The sequence below is a fragment of the Phoxinus phoxinus genome (genome assembly GCF_949152265.1).
Source record: "Phoxinus phoxinus genome assembly, chromosome: 13".
NCBI classification, from domain to species: domain Eukaryota; kingdom Metazoa; phylum Chordata; class Actinopteri; order Cypriniformes; family Leuciscidae; genus Phoxinus; species Phoxinus phoxinus.
This window is the reverse complement of record NC_136888.1, coordinates 33,570,295-33,592,593: the sequence shown is the minus strand read 5'-3', so window position 1 is coordinate 33,592,593 and position 22,299 is coordinate 33,570,295. Positions and strand designations below refer to the sequence as shown.

General features: G+C 38.3%; 1 protein-coding gene and 1 long non-coding RNA gene across 2 annotated transcripts; both read right to left on the bottom strand.

Moving 5' to 3' along the window:
• Nucleotides 1–4,040: 4,040 nt before the first annotated feature.
• Nucleotides 4,041–10,314, bottom strand: bdkrb2 (bradykinin receptor B2). Its single transcript, XM_079633274.1, has 2 exons — nucleotides 10,143–10,314; nucleotides 4,041–6,611 (listed from the first exon to the last, which is right to left on the bottom strand). Exons 1-2 carry the CDS (start codon nucleotides 10,253–10,255, stop codon nucleotides 5,531–5,533), a joined length of 1,194 nt encoding a protein of 397 aa, XP_079489400.1. The 5' UTR covers nucleotides 10,256–10,314; the 3' UTR covers nucleotides 4,041–5,530.
• Nucleotides 10,315–20,292: 9,978 nt separating this feature from the next.
• LOC307009478 lies at nucleotides 20,293–21,661 on the bottom strand. Its single transcript, XR_013800047.1, has 2 exons — nucleotides 21,112–21,661; nucleotides 20,293–21,024 (listed from the first exon to the last, which is right to left on the bottom strand). It is a non-coding gene; the product is annotated as an uncharacterized lncRNA (long non-coding RNA).
• Nucleotides 21,662–22,299: the final 638 nt, after the last annotated feature.

Genomic DNA, 22,299 nt, shown 5'->3' with positions numbered 1-22,299 from the left:
GGAGCACAGTGGCCCCTAACTGAAAATTTTAGGAGCACAACCAGGAAATTTAGGAGCACACACCGTAAATCAACATACTAACCAAATATTCACATTTCTACTAATTTCCAGTGTATTACTAATAAATACTTTGATAATAGATGCAGAAATTACAATGCCTTTGCACTCTGATTTAACGTTACAGCCTCTTGTCTTCTAAAAGCAACCGGCAATTGATTTATTAACACCGCATACTCTATGCTTTGTTATTAAATAGAGTATTGTGTTTAAACTGTGAAGTGCCTGCACTGTCGGCAAACTTCGTGTTCCCCGCAGTTATGGGCTAGCGACTGCAACATTCGCAGTTCATGGTATTCGTCTCCTTACAGTACTACCTCAACCAGCTGAATTCTCGCAGCCAGTCTTCCAGAAAATGGTGGGTTCGGCCTTTTTTGCCACTAAAACCTCTCACTCTGAATCATCATCCGACTGTGACACTGTACTAGGGCTGCAACATTTCAAATAGCTCACAGTTCAGTTTGTATCACGGTTTTAGGTTCACGGTTTCGGTATGATTTCGGTGTTATGTTCAGGGGAAAAAAAGACTACTGTCAAAAAAATTAAGAAATAATCTAACCACAAGCAAAAGCACAAGCACAAATAAATACAATAGAGCAAAGATAGCCTAGCCTACTAATAAAATAAACTATGCTTTTCAGGTTGGTCTAACATTAGTTTTCAGGTACAGAAATTGAATAAAATAATCAAATGTAAAATAACATTGCATATTTGACTGTATAAATTAAAGATGAATCCTTATTAAAGTTACAAAAGCTATTTAATTCAGAGCTGATTCAGTAGGCCTACACCGATACTGTGAGTGTCTTTCTTCATACATGTTCACTTAAGGCATAACAGATACTATGTCTGCTAGGATACTCATCAAGACGGACATGTTGACATACTTTATTTGTGTGAATTTGTCCATTCAAGAGCAAGACTTGAAAGATAACTTGAAAGATAATATTTGCGCGCTGTCCGAGATGAGTAACCTACGCATACACATAGACGTGCGCGCGTATGGGGTTATTATTGTTGCAATAGCTATTCCAAATAAATAGATTAATATTCACAAATAAATGTAAAGAGATTCACAAAAATGTATCGAATGCACAAATGAATAGATTAAGATGCACAAATAAATGTAAAGAGTTTCACAAAAAAATATAAAATTCACAAATAAAAAAATGAGATTTGCAAATAAATAAAATATTTACAAATGTTTTCTTATTTTACAAACACAACTCTGCCTGGCATTTATTTGTGAATCGGTTCCTGTGCATTTGTAAATCGCTGCACACATTTGTGAATCGGTTCCTGTGCATTTGTAAATCGCTGCACACATTTGTGAATCGGTTCCTGTGCATTTGTGAATCCCCTCACGCATTTGTGGATTTTGAAACACTTCTAGCGCAGACGTGCAGAGAAATCCACAAATAGGTGGACTCCACCCACCGCCTACTCAAGCCAATCAGATAACGGCCACATCGAGCTGGCCAATCGTAGCACGTTATCGCTTCAACCAATCACGTTAGGCTTTACGCTCGGGGCGGGAAGTGGGAACTGACTGATTCTTGCATCAATGAAAGGAGCACTGGAGCGCAGTAGTAGCGCTGGACTGTGTGTGTGGCAAAAACACTCTGTTTTCAAAAGATTGTTGGAGTTTAAGGCCTCTTTATATTTCCATCAGGATACACTCAGGGAATTATGATAATCAGAGATCCCGAGCATCATGAACAGTCTCTACACCGGCAAGAGGCGCGTCACAGCGCGTCAAAAGCCTGCTTATTGACTAGTGCTGGTTACTATCATATCGTGATAGTGTACTGGACGCGGGGCATTCATTGATAGTAAACGGATGCCCGCACTTCTGATGTAGCGGCTACTTCACGCAATTAGGACAAATGTTTTTGCACATTCGCTTTGCCCAGTGTAGATTGCCTCGCACAGGGTAGACACGATGCATGACACTATACGATTTTGCCTTTTAAAGCACAATCGCAGTGACAAATAGCAATAGGATATAAATAAATGTAATGTAGAATACCAAATATAAGCCCAAATGTATAAATACAAAAACATTTGTCCTAATTGCGTGAAGTAGCCGCTACATCAGAAGTGCGGGCATCCGTTTACTATCAATGAATGCCCCGCGTCCAGTACACTATCACGATATGATTTAACCAGCACTAGTCAATAAGCAGGCTACGATCAGAGCCGTTAAGAGCACGATTATGCATATAAAGCTAAGCAGACGTCACATGGGAATGTGTGTTAACATTTCAAACATGCTAGTTTTACATGATTTAAACTGCAGCGGCAGCAGTGAACAGACAGTGCCTATTTGCTTTTGACGCGCTGTGACGCGCCTCTTGCCGGTGTAGAGACTGTTCATGATGCTCGGGATCTCTGATTATCATAATTCCCTGAGTGTATCCTGATGGAAATATAAAGAGGCCTTAAACTCCAACAATCTTTTGAAAACAGAGTGTTTTTGCCACACACACAGTCCAGCGCTACTACTGCGCTCCAGTGCTCCTTTCATTGATGCAAGAATCAGTCAGTTCCCACTTCCCGCCCCGAGCGTAAAGCCTAACGTGATTGGTTGAAGCGATAACGTGCTACGATTGGCCAGCTCGATGTGGCCGTTATCTGATTGGCTTGAGTAGGCGGTGGGTGGAGTCCACCTATTTGTGGATTTCTCTGCACGTCTGCGATAGAAGTGTTTCAAAATCCACAAATGCGTGAGGGGATTCACAAATGCACAGGAACCGATTCACAAATGTGTGCAGCGATTTACAAATGCACAGGAACCGATTCACAAATAAATGCCAGGCAGAGTTGTGTTTGTAAAATAAGAAAACATTTGTAAATATTTTATTTATTTGCAAATCTCATTTTTTTATTTGTGAATTTTATATTTTTTTGTGAAACTCTTTACATTTATTTGTGCATCTTAATCTATTCATTTGTGCATTCGATACATTTTTGTGAATCTCTTTACATTTATTTGTGAATATTAATCTATTTATTTGGAATATTGCAACAATAATAACCCCATACGCGCGCACACACACACACACACGCGCGCACAAATCTAGACGCGAGTTCTCTTTCGCGTCTTGCTCTTGAATGTTTGCATTGGCAAAATAAATGAGTTTAGTTTAAACACCGATGGTAACATCTGCAGTTCAGGTCTCGCCTGCGCTCGTGCGTTATCAACTCCCGGGTGATGACGGCGTAAATGACAGGTCATGTTCGAGCATTTGGCACTCACATTGAACAATGCACAAAGAGTAATCGTTTTATTCACGTTTTTTTATTATTATCGCTGTTGTAATGTTTTATTTGAGAAGCCAGCAAGTGAATTTAACTGACACACTAGCCGCAGAACGAGTCAATAGTTCGCTTGCTCGTGGCTCAGACGCACACAGCAGGTTGTGATATTTGTCTCCGTCTCCTTCCTACAGACGTTTAAACGCGCGCTCGATTATCTCTAGGACCCTCCCCCTCCACACATTAGCCACTTACAGTGGCCATTCCCTATTCTTCTTGCACTGCCACACATTCCGGATTCATTGATAAGCCCCTTCCACGTTTAACGTGTAAAAAAAAAGAAAGAAAAAAAAAGGGACTAATTTACTGGTCGCACATGTGCGACTGGATGTAAAATTCAGTCGCACACTCTCAAATTTTGGTCGCAAAATGCGACCAATTGGTCGCAGTCTGGAGCCCTGTAATGCATAGTGTATAAAAATCTGTTCAGATTTTAAGTCGTGTAATGGATTCCAGCCTTAAGTTGCTTTATCAGCTCTTTGACTTTGTCTGACAGTCTGCAGACTTCTTCATCCGTCTGGTTTTATCTGATATTTAATATGCATTACACAGACAGAAAGTGGGTTGCACTTTATTTTACAGTACGTGCACTTAAGTGTACCACTTGTTGTGGAAATGATCAATATTAAAACCTGGATGAAGGAGACAAAGTCGATTCTCAAAAGATTAAACAAAGTCTTTTATTTCATGCATGAAATAAGACGTTCCCACACAGACAGCGTCTGATATGAGAAGGCCCATGGCATTCTCACGCAGAGAGCATCTGACATGAGAAGGCAAAGACTAGTCAGTTTCCCCAAGGTTATATACCCGAACACATCCTGTGTAAAAAATCCTTTGCTGCCTTAAAGGGAGACGTCTTAGCTCATGATCTCATGTCTAAAACAAATTCTATCCAGACAGAACAATGTCATGTCAGCAAAAAGTTTCCTGCTTTTAGCTACAGATCTCAACTGCTGATCGAAACTGCGCACACACACATATTGCCACATTTCACATGACCCAGAGAACATTTCGTTCCTGCAAGTTTGTCCTAACTTATACATTTCTAAAAGCTTGGTTTTATATCTTTAATAATGTGCTTTTTGCTTATATGATTATTTTCCTTTAAATGCTTATGAGTAAACAATACATCTTCAATGTTAATAAAAGTTGTACCCATCTAAAAGTAAAATAACTCATTAAAAAGTAAAATTTCCATAACACAATGCACTTACCTAAGAAAGTACTGGGTAGTATAAGGTAACTACATGGGATAAGGTAGGTTATGGGTTTAGTACCTATTATTACCCAGTTCTTGTAATTACTGTAAGTACATAGTACGTACATGGGTCAAAGACGAGACGTCACCATTTCGTTGTCCGCATTAAATTAAATTGACAAAATTTGTATGACTTTACATGCAAAATGCAAGTAAAGTGTCTATTTTCATATTTCAAATAACGTTGGTGAAAATAAAATGAACAAATATGAGTTAAATAATGCTCCAAAGTGTAAAATTGTCATTCAGCGTAATGGTCTGGTCTTTACGATTACATTTATAAATAAATGTAAAAAATACCATGTTAAAAAAAATATTTGCTTCCTTGACATGTTCACATAAGTGTTGGTGTATGGGAAACAGGACTGTAAAATAAAGTGGCATTATATTACCATGTTTTTTGAAGAAGTACCACACTTGTGCCTTTGTATTGTTTTGGGTATTTTGTACTGATAACACTGCTTTTAAAAACTACTGCTCATTTTGCAGATGCTTTTATCCAAAGTGACATGCAAACATCTAGAGTTTTTGGTGTAATTGTGAGTTAGATTGCAATTTGGCAGAATTTTAAAATTGTCCTTCCATTATTTTCAGAGCTTATTAACTTTTAAAATCAGCACGACTTCAACATAAAAAAAAAACACCATCTCAAAACATAAAATGAAGAATACACACCTTTTAAAATGAGTAATCACATGACCTTTAAAAAAAACGTTTTCACTCAAAAATTCACAAATAATTACAATGAAACGGCGTTGCATTAAATGTGAAATTTTTAAGTAGAACTTACTAAAATAGTACATACTCCAATAATAACTTTTTACAGTATACATAAAAACTGACACATTAAACAAACATTATAATTTATAATAACCTATGAACGTACACATTATCTTAAAATGTTGTGAATGTCTTTAAGGTTGACGAGAGCTGTGATCTTGTAGAACCGCTTGTCGAATCTGCTTTCCTCTCTGTAAGTTGCTTTATCAGCTCTTTGACTTTCTTCCTGAAGTTCTTGCCCACGATCACGTAGAGTATCGGGTTCAACACGCTGTTGCTCAAAGCCAAGTAGGTGAATATCTGATTGGAGATGTCGAGACCGGATTCGATGTCGCATCCGCCGAAGAGGCCGAAGCGCATCAGGATATCCATGAGGGTCACGAGGTGGAACGGCACCCAACACACGAGGAACACCAACAGCACCACCAGCACCAGGATAGTGGCTTTCCTTTCCGTGTTTTCCGCGTTAAAGCGGTCGACGACTTGCTCGCTCAGGGCTCGGATGATCTTTAGCGTGCAGTAGGTGATCACCACAATTGGGAGGATAAAGCCGAACAAAATGAGAAGGATGTCGCAAGCGAGGCTGACAGCGGGACTCGGATAGTTCAGAATACAAGCCGTGACGTTCAGCTCCGGGATGAATTGAGTATCCCGGAAATGAAGCGTTGGGATGTTGAGGATTATTCCGAAACACCAAACGGCGATGCAGTTGAGCTTGGCGTATCGTGGTCGTCTCATTCTACCGCGCGACATGGCATGAACGAGTGCAACGTAGCGATCTGCGCTGACCAACACTAGTAAGTAAATGCTACAAAACATGTTCATTCTGATGCCGGCGTTGACCAAACGGCACATAACCGACCCAAACCGCCAATCAAAACCATTAGCGATGTTGATCGCCCAGAACGGCAGACACAAAACCAACAGGAGGTCGGCGGCCGCCAGGTTCCCCAAGTAGATCTCCGCCACCGTACATGCTTTCTTATGCAAGCCGAAGACCAGCAGGACGAAGACGTTTCCCAGAATTCCCAGCACGCAGATGATGAACATGTAAGCAGGCTGCATGATGTACAACCAGTCCCACACTTCCCAATGCGGACACTGGGTGTCATTGGTGAGGTTGTTCCTTGAGATGGTCGTAGGAATTGTTGAAAGGATTGATAATGTTGTTGCTTTTATGTCGTGCTCCATGTTTCTGTGAAGAGAAGAGATGTTTAGCGTCAGTTTTTAAATTTAAATGAAATAATTGTGACTTTTTCTTATTATTATCAATGTTGAAAATAGTTGTGCTGCCAATATTTTTATGGAATCTGTGAAACACTGCACTTTAAAAAGGAGGATTTAAATGAAGATTTTAAGAAAGTAATGCTTTTATTTGACAATTAAATTTAGCGACATTCATAATGTTACAAAAGATTTGAAATATATATTTTCTATTCAAAGAATTATTGGGAAAACATTTATCATGGTTTCCCAAAAAAATCTTTAGTTGTTTTCAATATTGATGATAATAAGAATTGCTTGTAATGTAAAATACTATATTAAAACAGAAAAATAGTGTAACGGGTGTCTGCAGTATTTAACAATTAATTAATTAAATTGCTATTGGTGCAGATAATTCATCAGAAGATTCTTTTTTTAGCTCGTAAAGGAGGTAGCGGGTTGTGGTGAGAAACATTAAGCGACACAGGTTGAATACGAACTGGTATGTAATTTGGTTTCCAATGAAAAAAATCAGGAAGGGTAATTACACAGCCCGATCTCACGGCAATTCATACAAATTTTACGAGGTGGCTAATTCGTACCAGCTCATACAACCTCGCCCGTACGAATTTGTAAGTTTTTTGCTAAATCGTACATATTTTACGAGTTGCCAAAATCGTATGAATTCATACGAATGACCTACCCCTGACCCCGCCCCTAAACCTACCCATCACGTGGGTTTAGACAAATCGTACAAATTCGTAAGAGTGAGGTCGTACAAATTCGTACGAATTAGTCGTGAGATAGCGTTGAATTACAATGTCAGTCAATTATACACACAGTTCAAACATGAAAATTCCCCTAGAGTGCACTCTTCCTTTACCCCAAAACATACACAGGTAATTGCAATGACAGAAGAAAATAAAATAAAATGAACAAAATAATGGAGTGGTGTCTCTTTTTTTCCCCTTAAACACTCTTTTCAAAGCACATCAGTTTTGTATTAGTCTCTGTACTCGTCCTTAAATCTTGAAGAAAAAAACTCAATAGTCTCTAAATGGGAATAGTCTTGCGAAAGCAAGACTGGAGCAGAAAGGAAAGGATATTGTCCTCTTCTTTACGAATTGTTGTCCTTTCACCGTAGTAGATTCTTTCACCGTAATAAATTCGGGGTGGTTCGCCATCAAACTTAAAATTTCTCACAGGATATCACAGATCAACACCATCCGCAGAATCAAGGACAACATAGAAATACAAAGAAGAAAAAGAAAGAGAAAACAAAACAAAAAACCTGGCCTCTAGAACAATCCTACTGGTCTTTCTCACACAAGCGCACGTGACCAATAATGGCGCCCGTGAAGTCTATATTATTCGTCTTTTGCTTTCACCCAGGCACGTCTCACAGGCCCGCATGGCCAGCAATGGCATCGATGAACGAGGAATATCCACACGATTCACTGATCACTGATGTACTTATGTATTATGGAAAAGCACAATCTCTTTCTCCCGCACTCCTCCGCTCAAACGCACACACATACAGCACGGAGACACTCGCGCAGGGACGTGTTGTCAGCGCTGCTCTGGTGATTTTATCAGTTAAATAGTTCAGCAACTTAACAGCTACATGATATTTCTCACTAGCGAGGGAATAACGGCGCTGTTCTTGAAGCAGATCAACTTACAGTTTCACTATTAGAGACGCTGATGCTGAACACTGTTGAGACACACAGACTCAGGTAATTCTCTCTCTCTTGAAAACTGTGTATCATATGCACGTAAAAACTTATTTTCGCGTATAAATGACACGATAAATACAATGCGATAGGGACGCTTTTTCATGAAATCAGGCTGGATAAACACACACACACACACTCTCTCTGATGAGTGATGAAAACACAAAGGCTTGGGAGGAGATGCGTAAGAAATCCCACACACAAGAGCATTTTAAGAACAAAAACCATGACAGATGTCTTGAAAAACATCCTCTGAACTATGTTTTTAGGTGTGGAAAACCGAAAAAGTAAAAGTGAAATAATTGACTCTGGGCCGTTTGCATTACCACCTCGGGTCTGCATTATTTTTCGGGTGTGTCAATTATTCCATACTTGATATTTAAACTTTTTTGTGTGTGTTTTTGATCAAATAAATGCAGCCTTGGTGAGCAGAGTTTTTCCAAAAAAATCTTATTTGTTTGGTAAAGCAATCATGTTTTCATCATTTTCTCACCCTCATGTCATTCCAGACTTATATCTTGCTTTCATTGTATGTAAAAAAAGCAGAGTTTTGATCCACATAATAAAATAAGTAAGTCCTAGATGTTTGGAACGACATGTGGATGAGTAAATCCTGGAATCCACGAAGTTGTAAGCGTAGTGTAGTTGCACAATATTTCCAGCGTTTAAAATAGCAGTCAGTAGAGTCAGTAGATTGAATCTTTTTTAGTCAGACTAATTACTGTTAACCGTCCATGACTAATCAACAAAGAATAGTCAGTGATTAGATAAGCTGTTCAGGAACTTTTGTTCATTTTTGTGTATGTATTTTTATTATTATGAGACTGTCTGAACCTAATGATAAGACTCAAACTAATATACTCTGTCTACTGTTCAAAAGTTTGGAGTTGGTAAGATTTTTTGTATGTTTTTGAAAGTTAAATAAATAAAAAATACCGTAAAAACTGTAATATTGTAAAGTATTTTTACAATTTAAAATAGCTGTTTTCGAGGTGAATATATTGTAAAATGTAATTTATTTCTGTGATCAAAGCTGAATTTTCAGCATCATTACTCCAGTCTTCAGAAATGATCCTTCAGAAATCATTTTAATATGATGATTATTAACAATGTTGAAAACAGTTCATATTAAGGATGCATTGATGAATAAGTTCAAGGTTCAAACATTTTGAAAAACTAAAAATAGTCAAGAGTGCATATGCTAAGTTAATATAGACCCTCACAAACACAAGTTAGTGTTCATCAAGTGAGTAGTTTACCATACTAACAGTCCCGCTTGAGTACCGTATTCTTGATTTACACGATGCAAATATATCACAAGAAAAACATTTGAGAAAGTACATGAATTGTCAAATTAAAAAAAGCTGTAGATATCCTTGCCTTGATACTTTGCAGACGTTCAGACCAAGCAACACACATAAACCTGACAATAATGTACATGTTTTAATTTCTAACTAAAAGTTTGATGTCAAATATGTCAAATATTAAAACTTCAAACAGAATGAAAAATACCAAAACATTTAGCCTTTTCTCTTGCTTTTGTTTTCTTCCTCCTGTGCTTCTACTTCTGTAGAAGCAGAACATGTTGTTCCTGGAAAGTCCTTTGAGCGAACATGCTTTATTAATTTCTTTCAAAACTCAAAACTGCTCTAAATCCAGATATATTATATATAGATATATCATTTTAGATATACAGTGCAATGGACACATCCCGTCTAATGCACACACAGCACATTCAGTTTAAAATGACATGTTGTTGGCAGACACACGGTCTTGTAATTGAATCTTACCTCAACTTCTCCAAAAGCAGATCCAGATGTGTGTGTTCTGCTGCGGATGTGCTGTGTGCTGTATGTCGAACGCTCGGCACGGCCTGACTCTTAAATGAGTGTGAGCTCCACATTACTCTGATGTCAGACCTGCTCTCCTCCCTCCTGCTTTTTTCCTTCTGTTCTTTTACTGGAAGACACAGAAACAGCCGTCTGGATTTAAATAAATAAAGCGGATGTCCCTTTATTGGTCAAGACAGTCAGAAGGGTCCTGGGGTGTGTCTGTGACCCCTCAACTCTTTCTTTAATGTTTATTAGTCAGATTTAATGCTGCGTATCAGAAAAATGTGACCTTGTGAAAGTGTGTTTACAAATCCAACAACATCCCAGCTGCTGCTGACATCATTATGGGGGTGTTTTTGTGCTGTTTTTTTCCCCAATACACTGTTGCGTTGAGTTTTACGAAACAAACCCTTGTGCACTGTTCGATTTCTGTGTACACCCTTTATGGTGCGGGTCAAATTCACCCTAATTGGATTCAATACAATTCCTCAAAAATCACACTATGAAAAACAACAAAGATTCAGGTACAAATTGTAAACTTTTAATATCAACATTTGTCAAACATTACAAAAACAAAAAAAATATGAACATATGATTTATGAAAATGTTTTTTAACCATTTTTTAAAACAGTTTTGTTTTGACAAAATTTTATTATTATTGATTAACAGTTTACTGTTTTTTTTTTTTTTTTTTTTTTCATATATATATATTTTTTTTACATTTTATGCTTAGAACATAGTGAAAATAATGTTTACTTTTCCTAAGTTGGCTAAACTTTTGTTTTGTAGACTCATTTCATAAAGTCAAGAAGTTACTTCTGACATGATGAGCACACAGCAAGTGTGTGTTTTCTGCATATGAATTTCTTGCACTTCACACACCGTGCTGGTTTTGCTCTCGCAGTTGGATGGGCACACCATCACAAGTGCCCTGCCATACATCAAATAAATGTTTTTATTTTGTGTCTGTACAGTTTATTTTGAATAGCTGCCTATGAGGGTCAAATTGACACTATTAGTAATAGTACGAACGTATAGTAATTTTGTTTGTATATGTCAAAACACATCAGCATGTTGAAACTTTGCATGCATGTTCATGATGATAAATGAGAAAAAGTCACAAAATATCAAGAAAAAAAAAACAAAGGTTTAATTTTATTTCAGGTAGCTTGAAAAAATAAATGATTGATCATTTTTACAATCTGTGGCTGACAAAATATTTTTCTGTATTGAAATAAGTATGGAAAAGCTCATTTTTTAGCTTCATAAGGTAGTAAAAAGCCACAATAACAAAACATGACCAATAAATGTTATTATTTTGGGTCGGTACAGTTGCCTTGCTTAGAGCGTTAAAATATGTAGGTCAAATTGACCCGCGAACATCACGAACGTAATAGTAATTTTGTTTGTATATGCCAAAACACATCAGCATGTTGAAACTTTGCATGCATGTTCATGATGATAAACGAGAAAAAAAAAGTCACAAAATATCAAGAAAAAAACATAGGTTAGCCAGTATTTCCAACGACTAGAAAATCGAAACGGGTCAAATTGACCCGCAACACATTTTATTCAGACCATGTAAATATCTAGTTGCTGATGAGCACAATAAAGCTGATCATCTTAATATCAGTTCTTTAAATCTGTGTCAGTGATAAACAATCCAAAATACAACAAATGTTTAAAACGTTTAGTAGAATCATAATATAGTTTTCCTAGAGCATTGCTATCTTCAAAAATGAAAGCTCAGCTCTGATGGGAAGAGTTTCTGTGTTTGTTTTGAATGGAGGTCTGAATCCTATAAGATTCAGTGTTTATTTGAATCAACTCCAAAACACAACGGAGGCAAGAGGACAGCACAAAAATATTATTGAGGCCGAGCTGTTAGTTTATGAACCTCAAGATTAAAATCACTTCTCAAAACTCAAAAGTGTCTCATAGGCCCAAATGAGAGCGCCATTTAGCTCTTACTGAACACTTACTGGTATGATGTTAGTGGTTTCATTGCTCTGTTGAGGATATGCAGCCTTCGGACATTCACTAATGTAAATCGCACTAATGCATCTCTGATAGTGGGTCAATATCAGGTGAGCAAAACTGCTTTTAAATTAAATTAAATTAGCTGTGTTCAGAATACATACTGTGGTGTGTACTAAAGTGTATACATAATGCAATGATAAACATTCAAACTGTAGTCTCTACCAAGGCTGCATTTATTAGATGAAAAACAAAGTAAAAACAGTAAAATTTATATATTATATTTAAAATAACGGTTTTCTATATGAATATATTGTAAAGTCAAGTCACCTTCATTTATATAGCGCTTTTATAATAGGAAATTAAAGTAACCGAGATTGTTTTGGCTTTACATCAGCTCTAGAATAAAGTTATTGTCTAGCTAAAGTTCGTTTTGATTGATTCGCTTCCGTTGCAAAGATCATTAGTTATTAACTTAGGGGTTACACGCTAACACGGCACGCGTTAACTGAAAACTCTTAACGCACTCCGCCGCTCATCCGCACAACAACAATGTTTGGTGGCTCGAGAACACAAACCTTGATGCAAGCCTTGAAAAAAAAAAGAAAATATATATATATATATATATATATATATCTGCGCAAGCTTTAAAAACACAAACATGTGAAAACCATGACATCGTGCACATGCATATTACGTGTTTAGTTTATACTGTAGGTATGCGCGTTTGAATGACCGATTCCGATTTTTCATTGAGTTTGAGCTGCCAATACCGATTTTAGCCGATAAATATTAATATTTTTATTTATTTTCTATATATATTTTTTTATATAACACCATATACTTTTACCCAAACTGAGTTTTAAAAGTTTAAATGGATACATTTTCTATAAATATTTTTGAGTCTTCATTTTCTTTTCTGACATAGCCTACTCCAGTTCTGTGTGTGAAATCATATTTCATATTTCAATTTTGTCCATCAAAAGTGTGCTTTCACTTTGATTGACTGTGAGTTGCGCAGCAAAAATAGACTCTGTGCCGAAACCCGCGCTTCACTGCTGCTCACGCGACGCTCGCGCGCTGCTCCTGCTCGCGGTGTGAACGCACTCATTGATTAACATGCACAGCAGAAAAAATACGTGCTGCTTGCGGTGTGAAACGGCCGTAATTCACCAGTTTCCTACCTGTGCGTTCGGTGTGCACATGTGATGCTGATGTTGCGCGATGTTAATCATGCGGGCGGTCGCCGGTCATGGGAAAATCGGCCAATTCCGGTCACCAGCCGATCAATCGGTGCATCTCTAGTTTGAATATATATGTGCACAGGCCGTGTAGTCTTTCTTTACAAATTGACCTTAACAAATTACTTGTCTGGCCTTAAAAATGTATAATACAGAATTATTTATCGCTTCCACGTGTCCATGTGATCCAGAACTATTTTGACAACGTTTTATCTGTACAGAGGTAAAGGGAAGAGAAGGAGGCCTTCACAGGGGAGAGACTAGTAGACACTTCAGGACTGTTGTCGTCGTGTCCTGGCTCAGGTCCTTCATCAGATCTGGAGTGTGTTTGTGTGTGTGTGTGTGTGTGTGTGAGTGTGTGTGTAATGTAAAGTGTAATTTATTCCTGTGATCAAAGCTGAATTTTCAGCATCATTACTCCAGTCTTCAGTGTCACATGATCCTTCAGAAATCAGTATACAGGGTTCCTACACATTTTCCATTTCAAAATTCCATACTTTTCCAGACTCAAATTTCAAATCTTCTCTATAGATTTTCAGACCATATTAAAAGTGCCCCTATTATGCTTTTTCAAATATTCCCTTTCATGCAATGTGTAATGCAGCTCTCTGCAAAGGTATGAAAATGAAAGAGCACGCAATAAATTAAGTTATTGTATCTAAAAAGAAAGAATCGACTTTGAACCACTTAAAACGAGTCATCAGGAATTTGAATCCCACTTCCGTGACGGCTACAAGTCACTGGGTAACCAACCCGGTCACACTAAATGCGTCCCTAGCACCTATTGTGTTTTTACCGTGCAATTTATACGCGAGAATTAGTTTTTACGTGCATAGAATACGAATGGGTAGGTTAGGGTAGGTTTAGTAGTGGTGTGGGCTTCCGATAAGCACTGTAAGGTGTAGACCAATCACAGCAGAGTAGGCTCGTGACAAGGAGGGATTTAAATAGACTGAATCATCGAACCTGTGTGAGAATCATGAAACATGTGGTGATGTGCAATGTATATTATGAGAAAAGGAAAGCGTTTTTTGTAGGAGACCTCCAAAGCAAAATTAGGATTTTCACCCAGCAAAAATGATTTTAAGCCAGTTATTTATATATTCTGCTGTAGTGTCAGTAGACATAGGTTATATATAAAACCAGAAATTGTAATGCGCAAGCATGCAAAACAATTCACGTGCACATGTGAATAGTTTCTCGAGGGCACAAAAAAGTTTATCATATACACTACTGTGCAAAAGTCTTAGGCATGTCAGTATTTTCACCCCAAAAGTGGATTTAAGCCGGTATCACGTCCGTGTCCCATCATGGCAGTTTCACAGCATCCCTCCACCACCCCATCACCTCACTCTTGGCTGGTTTTATATCCCAGTCAAAGAGGGGATAAATTACTATATCTGATTTCATGTATGTGTGAACTCGTGAATGCACTGCATTTTTTTATTATTATTATTTTAAATAGTATTAGATTTATTAGTATTAGTATTAAATTATTAGATTTTCTATAATAGAAAACTAAACAGGGGCAATAGTCTGGAAATGCAAATATTTTTCCATACTCTGCTTTCTTTTTTCCAAACTTTTCCAGACCTGGAAATTACTCAAATCAAATTCCATACTTTTCCAAACCCCGTAGGAACCCTGAGTATAATATGAGGATTTACATTTTATGATTATTATCAATGTTGAAAACAGTTGAGCTGCTTCACATTTGTGTGGATACCCAGGTGTTTTTTTGAGGATTCTTTGATGAACAAAGTTCAAAAGAACAGCATTTATTTTAAATAGAAATTAGGGCTGTCACTAATGATATTGGTAATCGAGTAATCTGTCGATTAATTTGACGAGTAATCAAGTAAAAAATATCCTTTAAAATGACTTAATACATAGGCCTATATAGCAACAATGACACAGTAATTGGTTCAAGTAATCATATGGTTTTATTGAACAACTGTTAAAATACATAACGTAATATACATAATATAAACAATCAACTTATATACATAATGTATTATGTGATTGTTGTTGTTGTTACACATTACAGCAGATCAAATCCTCGTTTAATATTGTCCAAACAACATTTAATTCAAATGTCCACATAATATTTAATATATAACAACTTACCGTAGAAATGCTACAGTGAGGGTTTAAACTTTTATTTTAAAATCTCAAAAAAGCAACAATTCACATATTTGGAAACATATTGATGTATTCTCCTGTTTTGGCATCGGTTTATACATTATTTACGTTACAAATCTGATGAAAGGGCGTATGTTGCGTTCCCAGATGAATGTTATAAAGCAAACCAAATTCACTCCATAGAGATGGAGTTTGAGACGCTCCATGCATGTACAGGTGAAACCTATTATGATTTAAAAATCGTAATATAGCATAGTGCTATTGTGAAATCACAAAGTCTGTGATTCAATTAAATACATATATGTGCTGTGGGTTTAATTGTTTACATGTGTGCAGGTTACATGTTTCTCAGAGCGGCTCCGTTCACACTAAATGCTGTTGTTTGGGTTTCAAATAATCTGCATTTTGGGAACGCATATAAAGTCTGACGCACTTTGCGTTTCATAGAGAAGTGTTGTGCTGTTCGTTTACAGGTGAAACTCAAAAAATGAGAATATGGTGCAAGAGTTCCTTTATTTCAGTAATTCAACTTAAAAGGTGAAACTAATATATTATATAGACTCATTACATGCAAAGTGAGATATTTCAAGCCTTTATTTGTCATAATTTTGATGATTATGGCTTACAGCGAAAACCCCAAATTCAAAATTAGAATATTGTGAAAAGGTTTTCATAAGCTGTAAGCACACATGTGTGTGGACTGTCTCTGACAGGAGACAGAGGACGCTGACGCTGATTGTTCGCCGCTTCTGCTCCTGACTTTGGCTGATTTTAGATATTAGATTTTTAACCCTAGATTTTAGATTTTTAACTTTTTGAGTTCTGTCTTATATGTCTTTGTAGCTATCGCTGGGTGAAGCATTTACCCGTTTTTTGGACCGGTTGTCCACTGGATTTGTATGACTGTGTAGCTTACCTGCTGCTTTCTTCGCTCATATTGGCTTACAGCAAATCGTTCTCTCGCAAAAAGAGGCACCGACCCGGACAATCCCGGCGCTTTCTAGCTCCCACTGTTAGTGGCTTTGTCCCGGACAGTCCTTCAGCTGTTTTCGGTGAGGATTGGCATTGTTTTGCCTCGGATCACCTGCCCAGCTTCCATCTCTGCGCCGCCAACTTGTGGCAAACGGCAATCATCAGGCGAACATTCAACGCGATCGGCATGATGTTGATATACTCCGATCTGCAACTGCTGAAATATAACAACTACTCTACTTCAGTATGCATCTCAGCCATCAAACAGTCTGGACTCCTGCGCAGGCCACGTTACATCCACAAAAGTTCCCGCGGAAAGTTTGTTTACACCAGGTCTTCTACTACATCTATCTGGTCAGCTGAGCGCAACGTCGCACCACTGTTACGTCATCAGAGCGCTGTTACTGCTTGGTCTAGTGTCCTTGGAAACACTGCGAGGCACACTGAGTGGGTCAGAAAACCAGGAGCGGATCACAGCCTGCTCAGACCCGTGCAGAAAATCGCAAACTCTTCATACATTAAAATAGAACTTTTAAATACACAATCCTTGACAGGAAAAGTAAGCTTCATACATGATCACATCTTGGAAAATCGGACGGACTTTATGTGCCTCACTGAAACTTGGCATCAGCCAGAGGTTTATTCTGCCATAAACGAAGCCTGTCCTTCTGCTTACACCTACCTGCAGAAAGCTCGCAGCACTGGACGTGGTGGTGGTCTTGTGATAATACACCAAACTAAATTCAAACTGTCCGCCTTGTCATTACCTGAGTTTTCCTCATTTGAATGCTTAGCTTTCAAATGCAAACCTCCTTTTCTGATGACAATATTACTGATTTACCGCCCACCAAAACCAAACTCAGCCTTTGTCGATGAGATGCACAATCTACTCACAACACTTGGTTCCACATCTGCCAAGCTTTTAATACTTGGAGACATGAATATTCACGTTGACTCCGCCTCTTGTCGCTCAGCTGCTGAATTTTTACAATTACTAGACTGCTTGAATCTTACACAGCATGTTGATGTCCCAACACACACTAGAGGGCATACTCTTGATCTGGTCATCACTGATTCTGCTTCCATTAATAACCTGCAAGTGCATGATCTTGGCTTATCTGACCATAAGTTAATTTCGATGGAACTGCCATTCTTGCCCCCTCACTCCAATCCTAAACGCCAAATCTGCTTTCGTAACATTAAAAACATTGACCCAGACACTTTGACCCTGGATCTCCAGCATCTCTCCTCTGCCAATCTCTCATCAGCCAGCGAATCAGTCACGTTTTACAATAATTCACTCTGCAAACTTCTGGATCTTCACGCCCCCATCAAGACCAAAACAGTGTCCTTCGTACGCTCAGCCCCATGGTACACCTTGGAGCTGCGGAAAATGAAGGCACTTGGCCGTATCCTTGAGCGTCGTTTCAAAACATCTGCACTAACTGTACATAGACTAGCCTATAGAGAACACCAACAAGCCTACTCCAAGTCACTTCAAGATGCACGGTCACAGTTCTTTTCGGACATCATCAACAACAATCCTGGTAACTCCAAGCTGCTCTTCTCTACAATAAACCATCTTCTTAAACCTCAGACAAAAACTCACACAGAAAACAAAGGGGAACGCTGCAACAACTGTATCACTTTCTTTAGAACAAAAATAGACTCCATCCGATCGCATCTCTCTGGTCCCTTCTGTCAGTTCACAGTCTGGTTTCTTCCACTCTCTTCATTGCTTCTCTGAAGTTTCACAACTTGAAATTGAGGGAATCATCAAAAAAATGAAATCATCTTCCTGTGCCCTGTACCCCTTTCCCACTATCCTGATAAAATCAATTCTCTCTGCCATAAGTCCCCTCATCACAAAAACAATAAACCATTCCCTCCAGTCTGGCCATGTTCCTTCCCCCCTCAAAATTGCGGCTATCACACCACTTCTTAAAAAACCCAGTTTGGATCCGGAAAACCTTGCCAACTTCAGGCCCATATCCAAACTTCCATTCTTTTCCAAAGTATTGGAAAAAGCAGTTGCTGCTCAGCTCCAGGACCATCTTCAACGTCACAACATGTATGATAAGTTTCAGTCAGGCTTCCGGTCCGTCCACAGCACAGAAACAGCTCTGGTCAGAGTCACGAATGACCTTCTGATGGCAGCCGATGCTGGCTCCCCCTCACTTCTTATCCTTCTTGACCTCACTGCAGCTTTTGACACTGTCGACCACAACTTCCCTCTCGACCGCCTCCACAGTGATATAGGACTATCAAATTCCCCAAGGGTCGGTACTTGGTCCAACTCTCTTCATTCTTTACATGCTCTCCCTTGGCCGCATCATTAGCCAGCATGGTATCTCCTTCCATTGCTACGCTGATGACACACAACTTTACCTCAAAATAAACTTAAACCCCCACCTCCCGGCTGCTCTGCCTTCATCTTCTTCCACACCACTCCTACTGACCACCTGCCTGGAGGAGATTAAGGCCTGGGTGAGCCAGAACTTCCTTCAGGTAAACTATTCCAAAACTGAGGCAATTCTTGTCGGCACTCCTCAGCAGGTCCAGTCGTCCCTGATAACCTCTACCTTTTCCGGAAAAGACATCCCTCTCTCATCAACAGTAACCAACCTCGGTGTAAAACTTGACCCTCACCTCACATTTGACAACCATATCAAACATCTGTGCAAATCATCCTTTTTCCACCTCAGGAATATTGCCAAACTCCGTCCCACACTCTTTCCGACGCCACAAAACTTGTCCATGCCTTTGTCTCCTCCAGGCTGGACTATTGCAACGCACTTCTCTATGGGATCTCTAGCAAGAGTTTGCAGAAACTCCAACACATACAGAACAGTGCTGCTAGGATCCTAATGAGAGTGCGTAAATATGAACACATAACCCCCATCCTTCAAGCACTTCACTGGCTCCCCATCTCCGCCAGGATTCAATACAAAATCACTCTCCTCACCCACCAATGCATCCATGGAAATGCTCCACCCTACCTCAAGGAACTTCTCACCCAGCAAACAACAACCAGAAACCTCCGCTCGCAAAATGGCAATCTTCTCCGTCCTCCCAGAACCAAACTCCGGACCATGGGAGACCGTGCTTTCTCCTCTGTTGCCCCGCGACTGTGGAACTCATTGCCAGACCACCTGAGGGTTCCACAGTCAGTTGACCACTTTAAAAAAGACTTAAAGATTTTTCTATTTAAAAATAGCTACAATTAATGCAAAATTGATTTGTTTTTATATTTAATGTTTTCTTATTCTTGTCCCTGTTTTTACTTCTGAAATATGTTTGCTGTAGCACTTTGGGATTTGTTCGCAAATGAAAAGTGCATTATAAATACAATTTATTATTACATGTAAACAATTTAACCCACAGCACATATATTTATTTAATTGAATCACAGACTTTGTGATTTCACAATAGCTCTATGCTTTATTATGATTTTTAAATGGTTTAAATGGAATTTGCAGCCTTATATGTTTAAAAAAAATGTTGCTATACACTGTAAAAAAATTTTTTTTTATGACTTATTCAATTCAATTCAATTCAAGTTTATTTGTATAGCGCTTTTCACAATACACATTGTTTCAAAGCAGCTTTACAGAAAATGCATTTCAAAAATATACATACAAAAATACAGTTAGTTAATCATGAAATTTAGGGCATAACATATCGCCGGCGTTGGGTCGTCTCTTCACAGGCGTCGAGTGTTGTGGAAAATTACCTCAATATTAAAACCTGGATGAAGGAGACAAAGTCGATTCTCAAAAGATTAAACAAAGTATTTTATTTCTTGCAAGAAATAGGCGTTCAACATACAGACAGTGTCTAAGTATGAGAAGGCCCATGGCATTCTCACGCAGAGAGCATCTGACATGAGAAGGCGAAGGCTAGTCCCTTTCGCCCAGGTTATATACCCTAACACACCCTGTGTAAAAATCCTTTGTTACCTTAAATGGAGATGTCTTAGCTCATTAGCTCATGTCCAACCCAAATTCTAACTGGTCTGAGCAACTTAATGTCTGCAAAAGTTTCCTGTTTGTTAGCTGCTGCTCTTGTTCACACATCTTGTCTATCTTTAGTTCGATCAAAGCTGCGCACACATTTTCCACACATAGTCTTCACATAACCCAGTGAACATTTTGTTCCTTCAAGCTTGTTCTAACCTTATGCATTTCTAAAAAAGCTTTATTTTATATCTTTAATAATGTGCTTTTTGCTTATATGATTATATTCCTTTAAATTCTCATGAGTAAATGAAAGTTCAACGTTAATACAAGTTGTACCCATACAAAAGCAAAAGAAACACATCTAAATGTAAAATTTCCATAACAATCCCCCATATGTTCATTCAAAGAACATACACACAATTTTACATTTACTCTTCCATAATCATAGTAATTCACAACAGGTAAATTTTCCCATGGTTACTTAATTTCCTAGTCAAACTCATGTTCGCTCTTGTTCTCATAATCCTCATCATCATCAGCCACTAACACCTTAACTTCGTCCTCTGGTGCTCTACTTATCACTGTTGTGTATTCCCCTGGACTCATTCTCATACTCATCATTGTTACAGTCACTGCCTTAGCCGTGATTCTAGAAATACAATTCATTAAACATGGAATCATCAAAAGAAAAATCAAAATGAAAATCAAACATCCGATTGGCATAATGGTACTTATTAACAATTTCGTCCACCCCTGCAGGCCCAAGAACCAATTATCTAGTGAAGATTACATTTCATCTGGAGTGGCTATGGCCATTTTCATGTGTTCTATTATGTCTGATACATTTTGAAAGACGTCAGTCAAATTAAAACAACAAGAGGTTACTAATATTTTGCATATTTTCAAATAAACCTCCGTTCCTACATCTAAAAGTCCTGGATAATAGCACCCCATCCATTTCTTAGGAAGGGTGTGCACATACTTTTCAAGCTGTTGTCTCTCCGAGGTCATCGTCGTCACCTGGACATGTGATATTTGTACCATTAGATGTTATACATTTGTTATTATTCATGATTATCGTGGTTTTACAGTGTGCTGTACCAGCCATTATTGCCCCTTGTTGGGTCCCTAATTTACATAAACATACGTCGCCTAATTGTGGTTTCACTGCCCATACATTGTCAAAGTCTCTTTTGACTTTTGACTTTCTTTGGAGATAATTTGATTTCTATAGAATTTTCACATTCAGTAATTTCTACATAGTACATGGAATTAACCCTATTAATTCTCCTAAATTTTCAGTGATTTCTTCTAATTCCAAAAACTCTGGCATCACTCTAATATTCTAATTTAATCACCCTGAAGTGAGACATACCCCGCCTTGGTCAATAGACCCTCTCTGATAGCATCCTGATTACCCCCGTACACATATTGCCCTTGACATGGATCCTTACAAAAATACATGGTCTTACCCCATTTTCCCTTTGTCATTTTCACCTCTATATGCTATCATCTCATGCTAGGCTTACAGCCACACTAATTAAGAGGATAAGATTTAGTGACCTATTGCCACACATTACAACCTTGTCAGGCGAGAAAATGTTCTTGTTTGGACGATATCAGTCCCGTTTCTCGATGTATTTTCGGTCTCAGGGCAGGTCTAGTTGATATGATCAGACAGGTTATTTCAATGCCCACGCCGTTAAAGTTCCACAAAGTCCTTGATACAGTTCTGACCACTCCTGAAATTGCACAATCGTCTCTTACTATTGATTCGTCTGCTCTCCAGTGACGGTGGTTTTCAAATTGGTGACCTACGGGATG

Excerpts from the sequence above, each read along its gene's own strand:
- bdkrb2 (XM_079633274.1), bottom strand. The coding sequence starts at position 10,255 with ATGTGGAGCTCACACTCATTTAAGAGTCAGGCCGTGCCGAGCGTTCGA. Across the intron at positions 6,612-10,142 it reads CTGCTTTTGGAGAAGTTGAG|AAACATGGAGCACGACATAA; the intron begins GTAAGATTCAAT and ends TTCTCTTCACAG.